Raw genomic sequence first — 17,287 nt, forward strand, 5'->3', positions numbered from 1 at the left:
ACAACTTTCTAAAAAACAAATATCCATCATTATTTTCAGCAGAAACACAATTAAAAATCCTGGTACCTAGTGACACATTAGTGTTTCCAAAAATAATTACATAAGCTACTGAAAAAGGTGGAATAGGTACAGCCTGCTTCTGCTAAGAGTTACTATAAAAAAAAAAAAATCTGAGCTATTTCCTTTCAGGATTTGAAAAGAATGTTTGTTTTTAAACTCCACTGTTGATCCATGCAGGAAAAAAAATACCCAGTAGTCACACCTTTCAAAATAGCAGATCATAATGAATATATGTTAGTAACATGATAATTGACATCAGACATTTCTTAAACTGCATTGGTAAACTTAACATTACTATAGCAAACTAAAAGAAATCCTGTTATATCATCACTAGTTCAGGGACCAGATGATTCAATATACTGTGCACAGGACTACAATGTCTTTCACTTGCAGCTCTAAGTTTAAATTCAAGCCAGTTGGAATAATAAGAACAGAACAAGCTTCCATCCCTATTAAAAAAAAAATAATAAATCCTATCTGGCAGTCCTTCAAACATGCAAACCAATTCATTAAATAATCTGTCCAGCACTGCATGTGGCATGTCATGCAAATTCAGCAAACCTGCCACGCCTTTATTTTCCCTCTTCGCTGTGCATGTTGCACACACTGACTTCTGATCCTCCTTCCCTGCCTAGGTTTTATTTGCTCACTTTCTCAAACGTCAGAGACTAACTCTGAATCAAACAAATTCAGCTGGGTCAGTAAGGGTTACCTTTTTTTTTTTTTTTCTCTCTAAGGTCTTGAGAAATTAAGAATTCAGTATCTTAATTCAAATATAGAGTTGACCAAGTCGTACTGGGATAGGGGAAGGAGACTGCGCCAGTTCAGTCCTTCAGTAACCCGCCGTAAGTGGGAAAAGTTTGGCAGGGCAAACTGATCTTGCCCAAGTGTCTTCCCACACTTTTGTTGGATCTACAGCTCAAACACAAAAACATTCCACTAATTTTCATTGCTGAAATCACATGCAAAGATACGTATCTAAGTAATGTCCTGTGAGGAAAGGTATTGTGTAGAAAAGAATGAAAGGCGGAGGCGGGGAGGGGGATGAAAACACCTCCACCCTGGGGTTCCCTTGCAACAGATCCCTTCTGGCAGAGGGCTCAAGAATCCTGCTTATTCCTTTTTAGATATACACAAAACTTCAACCATGAAAACACTGAGGTGGAAGTGACACTTAATGCCATAACAGTTTAGTTTCTAAGCTTGCCATAACTGCTGGGAGAGTGACCATTTCTATAGGCAGAGATGCTGTCAGTACATAATTACATCAAAATGTCCTTTTATTACATCAAAACATTGTTGATGATTCTGTGTCACTGCTGCTCAGATATCACACATCTGAGCAATAGCCATTTCAGCTTCTGCTCAACTTCATCACGCAAAAGCCTTCTTAAACCTTGCCTCTTGAATCATGTTATTCAGCCACTGCACTTCAGCATTTCTGACTGAGATGTCTGCTGGAACAGCTCTTTTTCCTTCTAACCACACTAGCAGTATTCTTTAAGTTTCCAGCATCCAAAATTCAGAGTATTTGGGGAAGAACCAGGAATGAATGAGACAAAAATGGGAAGTGAAGTGTTGAATAATAAAAATAAAAAAACCAACCAACTATTTCAGACTTTACAAGACAGAAAAGGTTAACAAGCACACACACACAAAAAAAAAAAACCCACAAAACAGCGACACACCTAAGATTACCTTGTAAAACAAAATCCTCCTCTAACAACTAACTAAAATTTATTGAAACCACCCCAATCATTCATCCCTGTTGAATACTAGCTTGGACAGGAAAAAGTTTCAAGTTCACAATAATGGATCATTTTAACCTCATCACTTAAAAAGAAAAAAGACCAACCACTAGCATCATATGAAAAAAAATAACCACTTTTTAATATTGCATTATTTTTATACTAATAATTTTCAAAACAAAAATTAATGTATTTTTCCAGAGCCTGCACAGGAAAAAAAAAAGCAAAAAACCTTTTGAAAGTAGCAGTTATTATTTTTGTCTTCATTTCAACTTTTCAAAACACTGAACGGTATTATACAAGGAAAAAAAGAAATACAGCAGTCATCAGTTCAGATGGATTTTGATGCAGAAGTAAGAAAATATTGATGCAGTTTGGCTACACCAGGGAGGGGGGGGGCGGGGGGAGTGGAATTGAAAAAAGCATTCTAGTCAGCTATTTAAAAAACAATACAAAATCCAATATTTCTTGTAAGGACAATGCTGGACAATGCACTCTTCTTGCAGAAATCAAGTTCAGAAACATATTTTGTTCTGAATAACATTTCTGACGTTTCCATATTCACTCATTTCTAACACTTTGTGTTGCTAAAATCTGAATGTTATTTAGAAATCAGATGTGCTGAGCCACTTTTAAAAGTAACTGAATACAACCTATTTTTCATTAGTCTTAATTCACTGAAAGAAACCATACCCTATGAGGAATGAAGTTTTTGCGCATTTAACGTTTTCATAGTTAACCACCTTACTGCTACTTTTGCAACAATATATATACTATGGAAGATAAACATATATTTTAGATTCAAATTCCTACATCTTCTTGACAACAATCTAGTAGGTCCCAAGGCAGACAAGAGAAAATTAGCAGAGACCTCTAGCTTTTGAGTTTTACTAACTTTTTTTCCCCCCCCTAAGAGTATTGCTTTATGATGAGCTCATATCTGGGAGAGCATTTAGTGACTGCATAAAAATGAATAATAAAAATACTGGCATATAAATAGGTCATGAAGATTAAGACGCTTGTATTAATCTTACTTAGATTTCTGGGGTTTAAAGTAGAATATCACAGAACTGACAGTGGAAAATTAAGGTGGGCTGTTTACTACAACCGTAAGTTAAAACTTAAATCACAAAATAAAAGGATTACAGACTCAACCGGGAGAAGCACTAGGTCAGGACAGCAATCTCTATTAATTAGGTATCCCAGCTGGGCAGTGGGAATGCAGCTGTTAACTTGATCAATGACTTACCTAAATGTCATCTCTACTGATTCGCTTATAAATTACCAGCAAGTGAGACTAATGTACAGGTGCTAATTTATTTAAACTGTTCTCTACAGTTCTACATAGCTTTATAAACTGCATCTGGCACCTAATGTTAGCTGTCAGTTGTACTTAGACATGCCTGTCCTAACGACTCTGTTCATTAGAAATGAGCACAAATTATGAAATATTGTGAAAAATGATACATCAAATGTAATGGGCAAACCAAATCAATTAGAAAAACTTCATAGCACATATTCACACATAGGAGAATAAAACATCCTAGCTTCAGAGCGAGGTTTGTAATATCAATTAAAAAGCAATTGGAAGACTTCTGCAGAGTTATATATCAATTTGCTGGATTGTTTTTTCTCCCCCAGAAACACAGTTGTAATGCACAGCTTAACTTTTCATTCCTAAATAAAAGCATCAGTAAGATGCAATTCTGCTTCCACAACATCCAGAAGGATTAGCAAGTAAGTCAACTTACTTTCCTGTTTAAAACTCCACAAGGTTTAGCTTTTATAAACTATTCCTAAAATTCCACTGAAGGACAGAATTCTGATGTCTGCTTCTGAAACAGACTGCACAGACTGATTAACAGTGTAAGACATGGAGGTATATAAGCACTCATCAGAAAGAATTATTACTGTTCGAAATGTAAAGCTTGATAATTCCCCTGCCAGTGCTTAAGCAGCTTTTATATTTTTATAACAGAAATTTAATTATGCATAGCAGACACCATTACACACTAATTATTTTCCAACACCTGATGGAATATGAAGAAATCAAACATGTACCACAGATATTTGGTACCACCAAACAAAACACTACTCTTTTGGCTCCACTTCTCCACCTTTTCAGAAACAAGAGTCTGCAAAGCAGTCCCATATCTGTCACCTGCACTGCATTTGTAAGAACTGACTTCCAGAATGAATCTGCTTTTACTAATGATGGAGCTCAGTTAATTTTGTGCAAACAATCATAGTGCTGTGGATTCATAAGGAAGAAACCACTGCTTTGATACAGTCATTTACCATTTCTTGCAGTCTTGCTATAAGCCTTCCCACTAGACCCTGTCACAGAAGGATGCCAGACTAAAGATTAACACATTCACCTACCAGTAACCTTTCAGGCAAACAAACTGAACTATTAGCATCATCATCATCCTGTACTAATATGGGAGGTATTCTGGTGGCAGGTCTCTGCACGAATACTTTACAAGAAAGTAACTCAAAAAGATAAAGGTCATTAAAGTTCAGAAAAGCACATCTGAAAAATACAGGAAAAGGAAATTCTGTAGTCTCCACAGAAATAAGAAAGCCAATATACAGAAACAGGCTGCTAATACAGCTGGCTCAGATGCCTCAGTGAATACTTCTGCTGTTGAGAGGACTTTATCCACCCTACCCTGAGAGCTGGAAGGGTTCCTGCATTGGCACCTGTCTGTAGAAGAGCAAAGTGCTATCTATGACTCTGAACAGAAGCAGTCGAAATATCAGTGCATAGCTTTGTACTCACAAAGCTTGGCTTCCTACGGATTTGTGACTTGCAGTGAAGCTTCCCTTACGGATTTTCTGATACCTGATAAAACTCAAGTCTCATTTCAGAGTTTTTCTCAGCAGCCCATTAACTGTGTCTCTTCTCTACTTTGCTGTCTATTTTCAGAGAAGTTTTCAGAACTTAAGTTTTGAAGCCTGTCAAATATGTTTGAAATCAGCCTGTATCACCACCTACAGATGTAGGTCTGTCTTGGCATAAGCACGCTGTCAAGACCTCTTATGTGGACTCGGCTATGCTGACAGAATTTTGCCACTGAGAGGCAACAATCTCCTCACCCTCAAAAAACTAAACCATGCACTCCTCTTTTCGCACATACCATTACTATGTCTACCCTAAGGGCTCTGCTGATACACTGTGCTGCCATGGCTATAGTAATAGCATAGCTGCTGCACAGGAAAAGCTTCAGCCATGAGACTTCACACAGCTTCACCTAAGAATGAATGTCACCAAATGACATTTCTCCTCCCTACCTCTGCCGTGTGATAAAATAAGATAGAAATGACAGAAGTGAAGACCATGTGGGACATTAAAAAAATCCATGCAACAAAACATTTTTCTGAGTGAAAGGGAACGTTTCTATACATGAGCCTAAATGACACAGAGAAAGAGGAAGCCACCCATCTGTCAGTTGTCAGGAAACTGCAATAAAATACTACATTTGAAGCTACCGATATGAGCTTAAATTCATGTCTATATTAAAATCTCTAACCTAAACCAGAGTGGGAGTTGTAAAACATCCTATAAAGTTTAATTTGCATTACTAGCAACCACAGTATCATACAAGAAAACCTGACCTAAATATACACAGCAGGTCAAACTGTGGGTAAACATTTTGAAGTGCTACAAAAGCCTTTACAGTGCCTCTTATAACCTCAGATCAACAGGATTATCCATTAGTACTTTTTAAAAGAACCTACTGTGCTTTAGCAAGATACGGTATACAGCTCTATACTGTGATGTCTGACCTTACATGGTAGCAGGGGTAGAATCTCTATTCAGAGTCACAGTTGCAATGTTTTCAATGTATAGTAGTATTCTTTCTTATTCTGACAATTTGATTAAAATTCACAAAGAGCTGAGGAGCTCATGCTGAAGTAAAGTGCTTTCAATATCTGAAACTCTATAGTAAATTACTTCTCCAACAGAGCAACTGTACTTACATCAATATCCTCTTGGGTAAAAGTTTCTGGATCTTCTCCCATCATGTTGGCTAAATGTCTCTTTCCTAGGTTGAACTCTTCAATCTGTTTTTTAATAAATGCCTCCGTGTACTTTTCAGGTCCTGAGGCTCCTACATTTTTCCTCTGCACTGCTGTAGTGGTATAGATTAGCCTTAATGTCTAACAAAAAAGAAAAAAGAAAAGCGAGAGATTTATTTTATATTTTTGGCACAGTGAGCTCTAAATAAAATGAATAGTACACAAGCCACTCATACCTGTAAGAAGATTCAACACATTATTGTAGTAAGTTAGAAAAGGCAGTATTACTCATGAAACCGTTTACTTCCAATTGATTAATGCCCATAGAGATAAATACATTCTAAAAGTTGAACATTTTCACACATTACAATTAATTCAGAAGATTTTTCTGATGGAAAGAAACGTAGTTTCATTTTGGGAACACCCAGTAAAACAGCACTGATCAACAAATGCAGTCTTGAAAGAAAATCAAAATCTAGCAGCACATAAGCAGATTTTGCCTTCATCTAAAAGCATCCCATACAAAGTACGAACAGAATCTGTGGGGTAGCTCTCTAATGGCTTTCAGGAGCATATGGCCGCACAAATACTGCTAAAGGCTCTGGAAAGGCGAGGGAGTTCACAATGCCAGAATGGTTCCTTAAGCTATTTCACCATCTCAGGCAGAACAATTAGAAAAATAGGACGGTAGTTCTCACCAGCAAATACTACTGAGCATTGTTCCAGCTCAGAAATCATATCTCAGGGGACAGTTACCTTTTGATCTTTGTGGGATACAGGTTTGGTTTTATTTCTCTCAAGACAATCAGTAGTTAAGGTGACGAATTTCAACCAAACCCTCTGCCAGACAAACAGGAGCTTCACTGACAGAGCTGTAATGTCCCAAGGCTGGCCTAGTGCCAAAATTATGCACTATTTTGTCTCTCCAACATCAGTATTAAAGTCCTCTGCAGCTTAATTATTTGACAAACTGAATGAGAGCTGATTATTTGTGTGGTCTTCTGTGGGCAGGGGCAGAGCGGGAATCACAAGAAAAGAAAGTATGTGTGGGACAAAAGCAGAGACAGAAAAATAATCAATTCTGAATCAGAAAAATGCCCAGTTCTATTTGCCAGATAGTACCTCAAAACACCTCTCTCCAGCCCCTCCAACGTGCCACAGCTTGGCTTTGTAGGCAGCCAGTGCAGTTTCACAAGGCAGAGCGAGCCCATCTCACAGCCCACACCTACTAGCACTCCTTGCTCCACTCCCTTCACTCACCCTGTGCCAGCTCTGGCACTTGGACTCTTCTGCAAGCCAGCTCAGCTCCCTACATGCGGCAGAACACTGACTTCCAACAAGTGGCCAGTTCTCAGCTGAGCGGGTAAGTCTGAGCAGTTCAGAGAAGGCTCTGAGGAGAGCCAAAGCTGACACGAGAAGACGGCTGTACCACACAACCCTGAGCAAGGAAGCAGAGGGAGAGTCCTCTCTTTCCTTTCTTTCAGCAAATTATTAAACTGCCTTTGCTGCTCCTGGAGCTGCAGCCTCAGTCTACCTTTAGCCAAACATTAAAACCCAAACACACGCAACAAAGTGAACTAGTTAGGGTTCTTATTATAAAGGAACAGAATAAAGCTAGTATTTGAAATTATTAAATGCCCATGTCATGCAAAGTGTCTTCTCCAGACCACAATTTAGACGTGCTCACCATTTTGATGGATTTTACCATTCTGAGTTAAGCTAGTATGAATAGCATAAAAAACTTGCTGTCTTCCTGTAACTAATACAACAGTAATCTTCAAACCCATTTATAACCGCAGTGATACAAACACACAACTCATCAAAACAAGATTACACGGATATATTTGCAAGGTAAACACTACAGCAGATCAAACTTCCACCTTCTGTTAGCAACATGAGTTAGCTTACATGAACTTCTCCTGTGACTAGAAGCTTTGGGTATTCTGTATTACACTTCCAACTCCTACGTGAACAGGAAATAAAACACGGCTTTTCTTATACTTTTGCAGAGCCTAGGTGGTATTTTGGACATCTGACAGCCCAGGATAGGCTGGCTGGTCCAATGCATCTAATTGGCTGCACATAAGTAAGTGTAAAGCTATTCAGGATCCATTTACCCGTCCACGATTGTCTCAGGCTTAATATACAAAATCTGACAACCCCACCTAAAATTTCGATTTGGAATAAAAACGACAATAGCCTGCCTTAAACCTATGCACACCACATACCTGTGCTGCAGGATAGGTTCTGTGAATTCAGTAAGGTTTGATATAGCAGGTAAGGTAATCCCTGAATAACAAGGTCACACGAGATGGAAAGAACTGACCCTCTATGCTTTTACACCCTGATATAAAGATATGCCCCCCCAAGGCACATACCTCAGAAAAGTAACCAATACTTCTGCCAGAAAAGATTTAAAAACATCTCCAAGACAGAATTTGTTGCTGAAGAGCCTGTTGTTGCTTTGTTTTCTCCAAAGTTTATATGTATCATATGCAATGCTAGTCCTGGTTTGCCCCTTCTTTTTTTTATATTCATGTTTTCTGTGAAGTTACATTGACATATACAGAATTAAAAGAAAAATAATCAAAAATTTAAATTTACACATTTTCCACAGGCAAGGCTCTGATGATTTCCTTAGAAAGCAGTAAGGAAAGCAGAGGTATCTGCATATTCCCTATTCTTCTCTCCTAGTCACTCCTCGGGAAAGAATTCAATTCATCTTCTGTCTTACTTGTCTTAATAGTAACTAATTATTTGTAATTCATGTTAATGAACATATGATTCCTTATTACTTGGTCCAAAATTGCTTTCTCTCTGCTACGCTTTAAACAGAATACTTTAAAGTTAAAGATTGCTTTCTTTTATTCCTGTCAATTTCTATTGTAATTTTCTCATTTTTGTCCTCCTTCCCTCAAGCTATTCATATTCTTCCCTAGTTTCAATTCGTCACTAATCAAAAGTCCCTGGACACACAAACTGTTCATAATTAGAAAACAGCCTCTTATGCAAATTAATATCTATTGTATTGGGTACCTCTTCTGGGATAAGAGTACTATTTCATGGGTGGTACAGGCAAGAACTGCAAAGCACAGCTAGATGCTTCTGGCATTTCAGTCAAACAGGAAAGCACGCTCCTCTACTTTCTAGAGGAAACCATAAAGGTTTGCATTCACTTCTACATATTTCCTAAAGCATTACTGCAGACAGAAGCCTCATCATTACTTAAATAATAATGTTTATTAACAGTACTTCTGAAATAACAGCCTCTTCCACCAGGATAGAGGGGAAAGGAAAGCCTTTACTTCTGCACCCAACTCCTTGGTATTGTCTCACCTCCTGACTTCTTCCTGAGCAACCTAGCTTGGCAAATCCTGATTCTCCAGGGAGACCGTAAATTTATAGAAAATCAGCTTATGTAAAATTTGCCATAGGAAAAAAAAAAGCAAGCATTTTCAGACAACTTCAACTTCTGTGGCCTATTTTTTCCAAGAAGAGAAAGAACTAGGACTTGTCTGTTTACTCCTCCTGTTCATTTTGCCATTTTGGAGTCATATGCATATAAAATCAACACGTATCACTAACAGAAGAATCAAGATGTCTGTACTTTTGGAATGGGAGGAAAGAAGAATTGGAGACAGGAGGGTTGAATTTAAGAATAAACGTTGCCTCTTTCACAACATGACATAGTTACACAGATTGAGGACAACACCAAACGATGTGGCAGGCATGCAGTTTCACCATTTTCATGCTGCTTCCATGCTCTAAGCTGGCAGGCTTCAACCATCTCCTCTTCCAAAGCCATGCAGCACACAAAAAAATCTGTACTAAAAAGTTATCTTTGGAATAAAGCTTCCCTAGGAGACACAGAGCTGGAGGTGTTTAACCACAAAAGCATGCAGGACATGCTTAACCCAGTAGACATTGAAGATACAAACACTGGCCCTCTAGTCACTTGTTGCACAAGAAAAAACATCTATTACGTAGCAATCATACAGAATGTAAATGCGTGGACCCATCTCCAGTTTCTAAAGAATTACTTTTTGTTCAGTGGACAAGTTGTGGCTTTCCGGTGTTTAGACCAGTATTTACGGAATCTCAGATTCCATTCAGCCTACAAACTAATTAGGTAAGCCAGTATCAGGTTTATGTTTTAAGAAGCATTTTGTAAAACACATCAGAAAGTATGACAAGGTGTCAGCAAATATGCTTAACTGATTTTATATTATCTTTATACTTAATTTCAAAAAGTACTTCATCAGAAAAAACTTCTCAAAATGAAGTCTCTTGAGAGGTTAACTGTAAAACGGCATTTCCCCACCCAGAAAAATTCTACTTTCTGTGCATATTTGACCAAATCTATGTATTAAGTTTTGCTTACACTGTGTACTATGGAAATAAAAGATAGTAAATGTATAGATACATGGCAAGTGTCAGAGGTGCGTAACAGGGAACATAATTTAGATCCAGTTGTTCTGAAGCACAAGGAATCAAATATTAACAGGCTCTTCGACTTTAGCTTAGTAACAACTGCAGGAAAAAGCTACTCTATTCCAAGTATGTAGTCCTGAAAGACCATCACCAAAGTTCTATCATCTTCTTTTGATATCAGTACATATACCATCCACAGTGATTTAGAGAAAATACCCGACCCAATCAAATTAAACAGCGTGTATGGCACACTGTACTTCTCTGTTGAGAACAGCTATTCAAACACATTGGAAGTGACTGACAGTAACTAAGCCAGATCTTTTTTTTTTTTCTTTATAAATTGTGCTAAATCTCTGCAGTTTGCTTATTAGAATAATAAGAAACTAAACCTGTTGCTCAGTCAAAGCTAAGGGAACAGGAATTACGAAGCTTCTCTCCCATTTCCTCTCTCAACACCAGACACTTTCAAATGCAAAAAAAAAAAAAAAAAAAAGGCAAGAAATTAAACTGTTTCCCCCACTAAGATAGCCAAGAAGTAATGACCTAAACAAGAGATTTTTAAGATAGGCATCATAAGAAGTTCCTTAACAGTAAGGACAGGTAAATGCTTAATATAAGAAACAGCTACAGCAGGTCAGAACAAGGGTACATCAACTTATTGCCCTGTCCTCAACAGCAGCCAGGCATGGGCACAAGGAGAGGAGAAAGAAGTAGTAGTAATTTTCCCAGGACACTTCCCCAGTTTCCAGCAATCTGTGATTCAAAGACATGCTGATATCTTGTTTTTAACAGTCCTCATTGGAATTTTCTTCCAAGTTCCTTACGTTGCTTTTTGTATTCACACAACTGCTTGGTATACTGAATATCCTCATTGAATACTTCCACAGGTTAACCACACCTAATGGAAAGAACAGTCTCTTAAGTTTCCTGAGCCCTTGCCTCCCATTTGTTCCCTTCATATCCCTTAGTTCACAGTTAGATGATTTGTATATAGCTATAGGCTTAGGTACCTGGGGGCAGGAGGAGTAGATAGATGATCTCTCAAAGCCCCTTCCAGCCCTACCTTCTACAGTGACTCCTCCTCCGAGATCATTTCCTTACTTACAACGCAAATAATTTTCAGCTCAAACTCAAGCAGATGCCTAGCCAGGAAAATGAAGCTACAATCATAACCATACCTTCGATGCAGGACAACCAAAGCAACATAAACTATTCCAACCGAGAACAAAATCAAGCATTTGCACATTTTCAGCCCTATTCTCTTTCTCATTCTGCACAACTTAGCCGTGTGTACTTCTGAGCAATGCACAGAGTACTACCCGCACAAGCACCAGGTCTGTATCCCTAAATGGGTAAAGTTAACCTAGAAGTAACCAATATAAACAGCTCAGATTGTTCCTTCCAGCATTACCTCTCATTTCCTCACTGCATCTACCTTCTGTGACCCCACGGTTTGGTTGAGTTCAGCCACCCAACAGGTCTTCGGCCCTTACTCTCCTGAATTACTTTGTAACTATAAAGTGTCACCAGCATGCCTTTTTATCCACTTGCTGGTCACTGATTAAATAAATATACATGTGTATGAAATACCACCGCACGGACACAGTGGCTGCCCACAACACTGGCAGCAGCTACGCTTTTTAACTGAGCGGTGACCGGCCGAACACCGGTACCTCCCAACGCAGACAGGCAACGCCGGTCGGTCAGAAGTCACTGCACTCCCGGTGCTCGTTTCTCTCTCCATGGGGGAACTGGGAGGCTTCATTCCCTACTCACCTGCTGACCAAACACCAGTCGAGATCATCAACCTCAAAAACTACCATGTCAAGGTACCTGATTTCTGCGTTGGCTGCGGTCTCGAGATGACTGTTAATTCTAGCGCTATAAACACGTCAGGGCTTAACCACGCTTCCGCGCGAAGTAACGGCGGCGCCCGGGAGGCTGACCCGCCCGCCAGCGCCGCCGCGCCGGCCCCGCGCACAGGCCGCTGCCTCGGGGACCGGGCCGCCGCCACATCCCGGCCCAACCGGCGCCTCCGAGCCGAGCGCGGGGTCACCCCGGCAGGGACACAGACAACTCCCCGCCCTCCCCCACCCCACCTTCCCCCTTCCCGCCCGCCTGCGGTGGCCGCGGGAGGAGCCGCAGGGCACAAAGCAGGCGGCACCCGCTCGCTCGCTGGGCGGCGGGGAAGGGGCCCGGCCCGGCCCGGCTCGGCTCTCACCTGGGCGCGCGGCCCGCCCGGCGCCGCCACGCTCCACCGGCCGCCCAGCCGCAGCACGCGCCCCACGGCGGCCGCCATGGCCCCGACACGCCGCCCCGGCCGCCAGCGGAGGGCACGGCGCGGCAGGGCCCGGCGCCACCGATTGGCGGGCGGGGCCAGAGGGGCGGGGCCGAGAGCCGCGCCTGCGCACTGCCCCCCCCGCCCTGCCCCGCGCCGCCCGGCCCGCCTGGCGCTGCAGCCGCTCGGCGCTGTGGCCGGGCCGCGGCCGCGGGGGAGGGGGCCGCGGCCGCGGTATCGGAATGTATTTAAAAGGTAAAACACATCAGCACTGTTAGCGTTCGGCCTGATCTCTGAAATGGTGGTTCACAATTGGCATTATGGTCGTACTGTGGACGAGGTCAGTGGTAGGCGCCGGGCGTGTGCCAGTCACCTGAGGTGGACTCTGCTCTGGTGAACCCCCCTCTGAAAGAAAAGACTAAAAACCAAGGCTCCTGTTCCAGCAGGTAGGGTTGGAAATTGCAGCATGTCTGGAGAGTTGTAGCAGAAAGCATATTTCACCCTAGCACTGGGGGCGGGGCGGGGGGGGGCAGGGAAAAAATGGTATTTTTTTAGAGATGCAGCAGTTGTCACTTGCTGAGGGGGGGCTGGTATCAGTGCTGTCACCTGCCACGGTGATAATAAAATCTAGATGCTGAACCCTGAGAGCTTGACAGTTTTCATCGTTTCCCTGAGTTGCATAGTATATACCCTTAGAGGTGACTGGATTTTGGCAGTAGTGTTTTCTAGCACAGAAAATGTGGAAATTAATTAAAAACTTAATTTTAAAAGTTCTACCTTAGATGTATTGGGACCTTCTCTTTAGGAACAGTTATTATTTGAGAGGAAGTTCTAGAAGTGAATCTCTGCTTTTCCTGGTTGGTTTTTCTTTTCACTTTTTCACAAGTGGCTCTCGCCTCCCCCCATGCAGACGTGAGTATGATTTCCTCCCTGGGATGTGAAAGAGAGTATAAGAAAATTGGCCATGGGCAAGGGAAGTCATCCACGTGGGGAGGTTGAGTAGAAGCCACCTGGAAAGGCGCGTTTATTCTTGTGGTTACCAACTGTGGAAATGAAAACGTCAGTAGCTTTATTGACATGGATGCGTGCAAGGGAATGCAATGAACACTACACCAAAGGAGAGCAGTGGAGTGTCTCTCCTGTGCACACCTGGACAAGAGCTGGGAACCGCAGCTGCACTTTCACTCACAGGGTGCATAGGGATGGCATTTGGTTCTCAGCTGTTTCTCTGAAAGCAAAAAAGGGGGTTGGGTTAAGGTCACAGTCCCGCTGACCTACTTCCAGGAGCAGCCAGCAGAGCTGAAAGAGATGGAGAACACCAGAGATGGTACAGCCTCCTCAAGGCCTGTGGTGAATCTCATCTGCCATCTGTCACCCCATGACTTGGCTTTGTTCAGCAGCAGAGCACCATCCTCACCATGCTGAACAATTGTTACCTCTCACCCCTGCCAGCACTACAGAAACAAAGCACCGCTAGAGTGAGCAGTTTTCATTTCCCACATGTAATTAATTGTCAATTGAACTTGAGGAGCAGGGCCACCTATAAAATATCCTCCACTTACACTTGGAAACTGGTTGATGTAAATCCAACTCCCTTGACCCCCTAAATCTATCTATTCTTATGCCTACTGTGAAAAAATCCTAAATGCTTTTTCAGTCTGCAGCACGTTTTCAGTGATGTGACAGTTCATATAGTCCATGGTTTCAGTCTAAAGTTACAAATTATTCTCTTGAATTGCTGAATGGAGACCTTAGTATATGTGGAGTCCAGCCATTTAACGACAAGGGCCATGTTGTGTGTCTTGGATCTTTAGAGTCGTCAGCCCTTAGAAATTAATGGCTGCCCCTTCGAGATGGAAGATTTTTGCACAAATACCAGGTGTATTTCCCAGCCATCCTGCTGCTGCCAAATTTAGTTGGGCTTGCTTGTCGCTGGAAGACACTTGTGCAGAGATGCCTCAGTGACTGGTTTCTAGACTGATTGTATAGCCAAGAACTAGTGCTTGTAGTTATTACTTGGGATGCTTTGAAGAAAATGTACTTCCACAGTGGGCATGGCTAATGTGTCCCAAAAAGATTCCTTCTAGTGGAAAGATTGCCACTTCTGCTCAAGTGGCAGGAATCTGGGTTTGCCAGTTCAAAATCAGGTTTTAGCACAAGCCAAGGTAAGATAAAAATGAACGGAAGTTATTTACATGCTCAACCACCTGCATCCCGTATCTCTGTCAGAAGTTTGAGACAGAGGTGGAGGGAAATGCAAGAAAACCGTGTTTAATCTACTTACCCCAAGATTAACTCCAAAGGACGTTTTCTATCTCTGCATTTAGTTGACAGACAGTAGATGCTTACCTAATCCATGCAAACTACCCCAGTGCTTTGCTAAGCCCTCTGTGGATCTTTAGTCTCTTGTGTGGCAGGAATGTTCTTTTTGAGCCCAGCTGGGCAACATTCAGCTCTGGGGATCTGCTCAAATTGTGAACCTAATTATCCATATAGTCATGCAACTTGTTCGTTGTGCTCTATGCAATCACATACTGGGGACTGTTGCCTGCAGCACATTACCTGCTTTTGTTTTAAGACTTAGGTAATGAGGGTAAGCATATAATTTGGGATGATAAAAGTTTTGGAGTGCTGTCTTTGAGGGATGGCCTGACATTAAGAAAATGGTGCTTTTGTGTGGGCCCTGAGGTTTCTGAAATGAAAAGTCACTGAATGTGAAATAAGGAAACCAGGCTGAGCCTGCCATGTGCATCGGTCAGGGGACAGCCTGAGGGGCACATCTGTAGTATATGCAAATTCTTGAACACAAACCTAAGGCTGAGCTTCAGTCCAAATTTGCTGATTGCTTACATTACCAGCCTACATGCGGACAGTCCTGCAGCGAGATTTTGGGTATCCTTTCGTAATGTAGATTTGTAGATAGCATGAGTTCAGGTTACTGGTATGGGTAATGTGAAAACCAGTTGCCTGAGGAACAGGTATCCCAGTGGCACTGATGGAGATGTATCTCCAGCTCACTGCCCCATAGATGCAGACAAGAAGGTGGCAAGGATGGCAGTACTGGGTCAGACCAAAGGTCCATTGAGTGTGATGGCTTCATTCTACCAGTGGCTAATGATAGGTGCTTACAGAAGAGTGGAAAGGCAGGGCAAATGTACAGAGGTGTTTCCCTGATAAAGTCTTCTGACCTGCAGTGAGCTGAAGGCAGTATCTTAGGCTTCCACATACAAAAAACTGGCACAGGAGAAGAGGGCAAGGACTTCATGGAGAATCTAGCAGGATCTGCTGCCATGCGACAGAACAAGCTAACCAGCAGCCGAGAGGGTGGGACTCCGTGAACCAGAAGACAAAGCACATAGTTGTAGGAAAGTTAAAACTTCTCAGGATGCCATAATTAAATCCACTTCTGAAGAGATGCCTACGTTTTTCAGGGTTTTCCCTAAACAGAAATAAAAGAGTACATTTGGTTTTGAATTCTGAACTAAACTTATTCTTATAAACTATTCTCTGTTCTGTTTCCCCTGTGCCTTTCTTCCTCAGGCTGTAAGTATTTTGGCTGACGTTCTGGGGCACCTGTGCCAAAAAAAGGGACAGCAATCACCAGTGCTTGTCCAGGGACTGCGTGGTTGGGTGGCAGAGCCTGAGGATGCTAGGCAGAGCATCCACATGCTGAGAACATTACTCAAAGCCTAGCCAGGGGCATTGTCCGGATTCTCGTTAGACCCAGAAAAATTTAGGAACACCTGAGTCCAGTGTTCAACAACAAACGAGTTCTTGGCTAGGGAGAGCACTGGAGAAGGGTGGCTTGACAAAAAGCTTTGTGTTTCAGAAGCTGATCAGTATGTGTTTGGGAAAAACAAAATGCATGTTAAAAATGTGGAGAATTCAGCAGTATTTTAACTCTGTTCCAGTTAAGTAATTTATATATACTTTATGGCTTGTGTGTGCTTTTTGACATAGAAATTGTTCTGCATTGATCTTTTTCATCACTATTGAAAGGCTTGAGGCTGATATATCCAGAAGTCATGCTTTCGTAAAAGCACACACATAAATTTTGTTTTAAAAAGCTAGTAATAAGAACCATTTCATTGCACCTACTTTTCTTCAAACGTAGAGCAAGCACGCTCCATTTCATAGACTGCATACTCTAGCTACCTAAGGGTTGTCAATTATGATACACTATAAAAGGCACAGCACTTAGGGGGCTGTCAACCAATTCTGCTGTGAGAGAGATTTTTTATTCCAACAGTATTTATCAAATATAAAATTAAAACAAATTTACATGACAACACCAAATACAGAGGTATCATATTTCGTTTTATAGTTAAGTGCTTTGGCTTTGGATTGAGCACAGAGTTGGTAAAGATAAATCAAAAATAGCCAGAGATCTTTGCTTGTAAAGCAGTGCCCCCTGTTTTGTTCCTTCCTACAGCTTTCCTTCTCCATGAAGGAAGATGTTACCCAGTTCTTCACTGTACTTTGGATCACAGCCGTGCATCTGTTTTGTCTTTTCTTCACAGTCTGAGGGTCGTTGGTTGGGGGAGTTTTCCACAGCTTACGGCTATCATTGAGCACTGCAAGGCATTTTGGGGAGCATTCTTTTCTGCAGTATTATATTCCAGCTCTGCCATAATTTATGTGGTCAAGTAACCCCCATTGAATTTACAAACAGAAAGAAAGAGAACTTGTATGGTTGTAATGTGGAGGCATCTGAAGATAGTTTTATTCCACATGGATGCCAGAGTCA

General features: G+C 41.6%; 1 protein-coding gene and 1 long non-coding RNA gene across 2 annotated transcripts in view; one reads left to right on the forward strand and one right to left on the reverse strand.

The window, feature by feature from the left end:
* Nucleotides 1-12,615, reverse strand: part of MRPS9 (mitochondrial ribosomal protein S9) — a 33,644-nt gene extending 21,029 nt beyond the window's left edge. Inside the window, exons 1-2 of the mRNA XM_037376535.1 lie at nt 12,484-12,615; nt 5,793-5,972 (exon numbers count right to left, since the gene is read on the reverse strand). Of these exons, the coding sequence (XP_037232432.1) occupies nt 5,793-5,972; nt 12,484-12,561 (258 nt within the window). The 5' untranslated portion in view covers nt 12,562-12,615. The remainder of the gene's footprint in view (nt 1-5,792; nt 5,973-12,483) is intronic.
* A 66-nt stretch (nt 12,616-12,681) lies between these two features.
* The window catches only part of LOC119142942, a 32,766-nt gene continuing 28,160 nt past the window's right edge, over nt 12,682-17,287 (forward strand). The window contains exon 1 of the long non-coding RNA XR_005102517.1: nt 12,682-12,986. This is a non-coding gene — a long non-coding RNA (uncharacterized LOC119142942). The remainder of the gene's footprint in view (nt 12,987-17,287) is intronic.

Source organism: Falco rusticolus, chromosome 2 (genome assembly GCF_015220075.1).
Source record: "Falco rusticolus isolate bFalRus1 chromosome 2, bFalRus1.pri, whole genome shotgun sequence".
Classification (NCBI taxonomy): domain Eukaryota; kingdom Metazoa; phylum Chordata; class Aves; order Falconiformes; family Falconidae; genus Falco; species Falco rusticolus.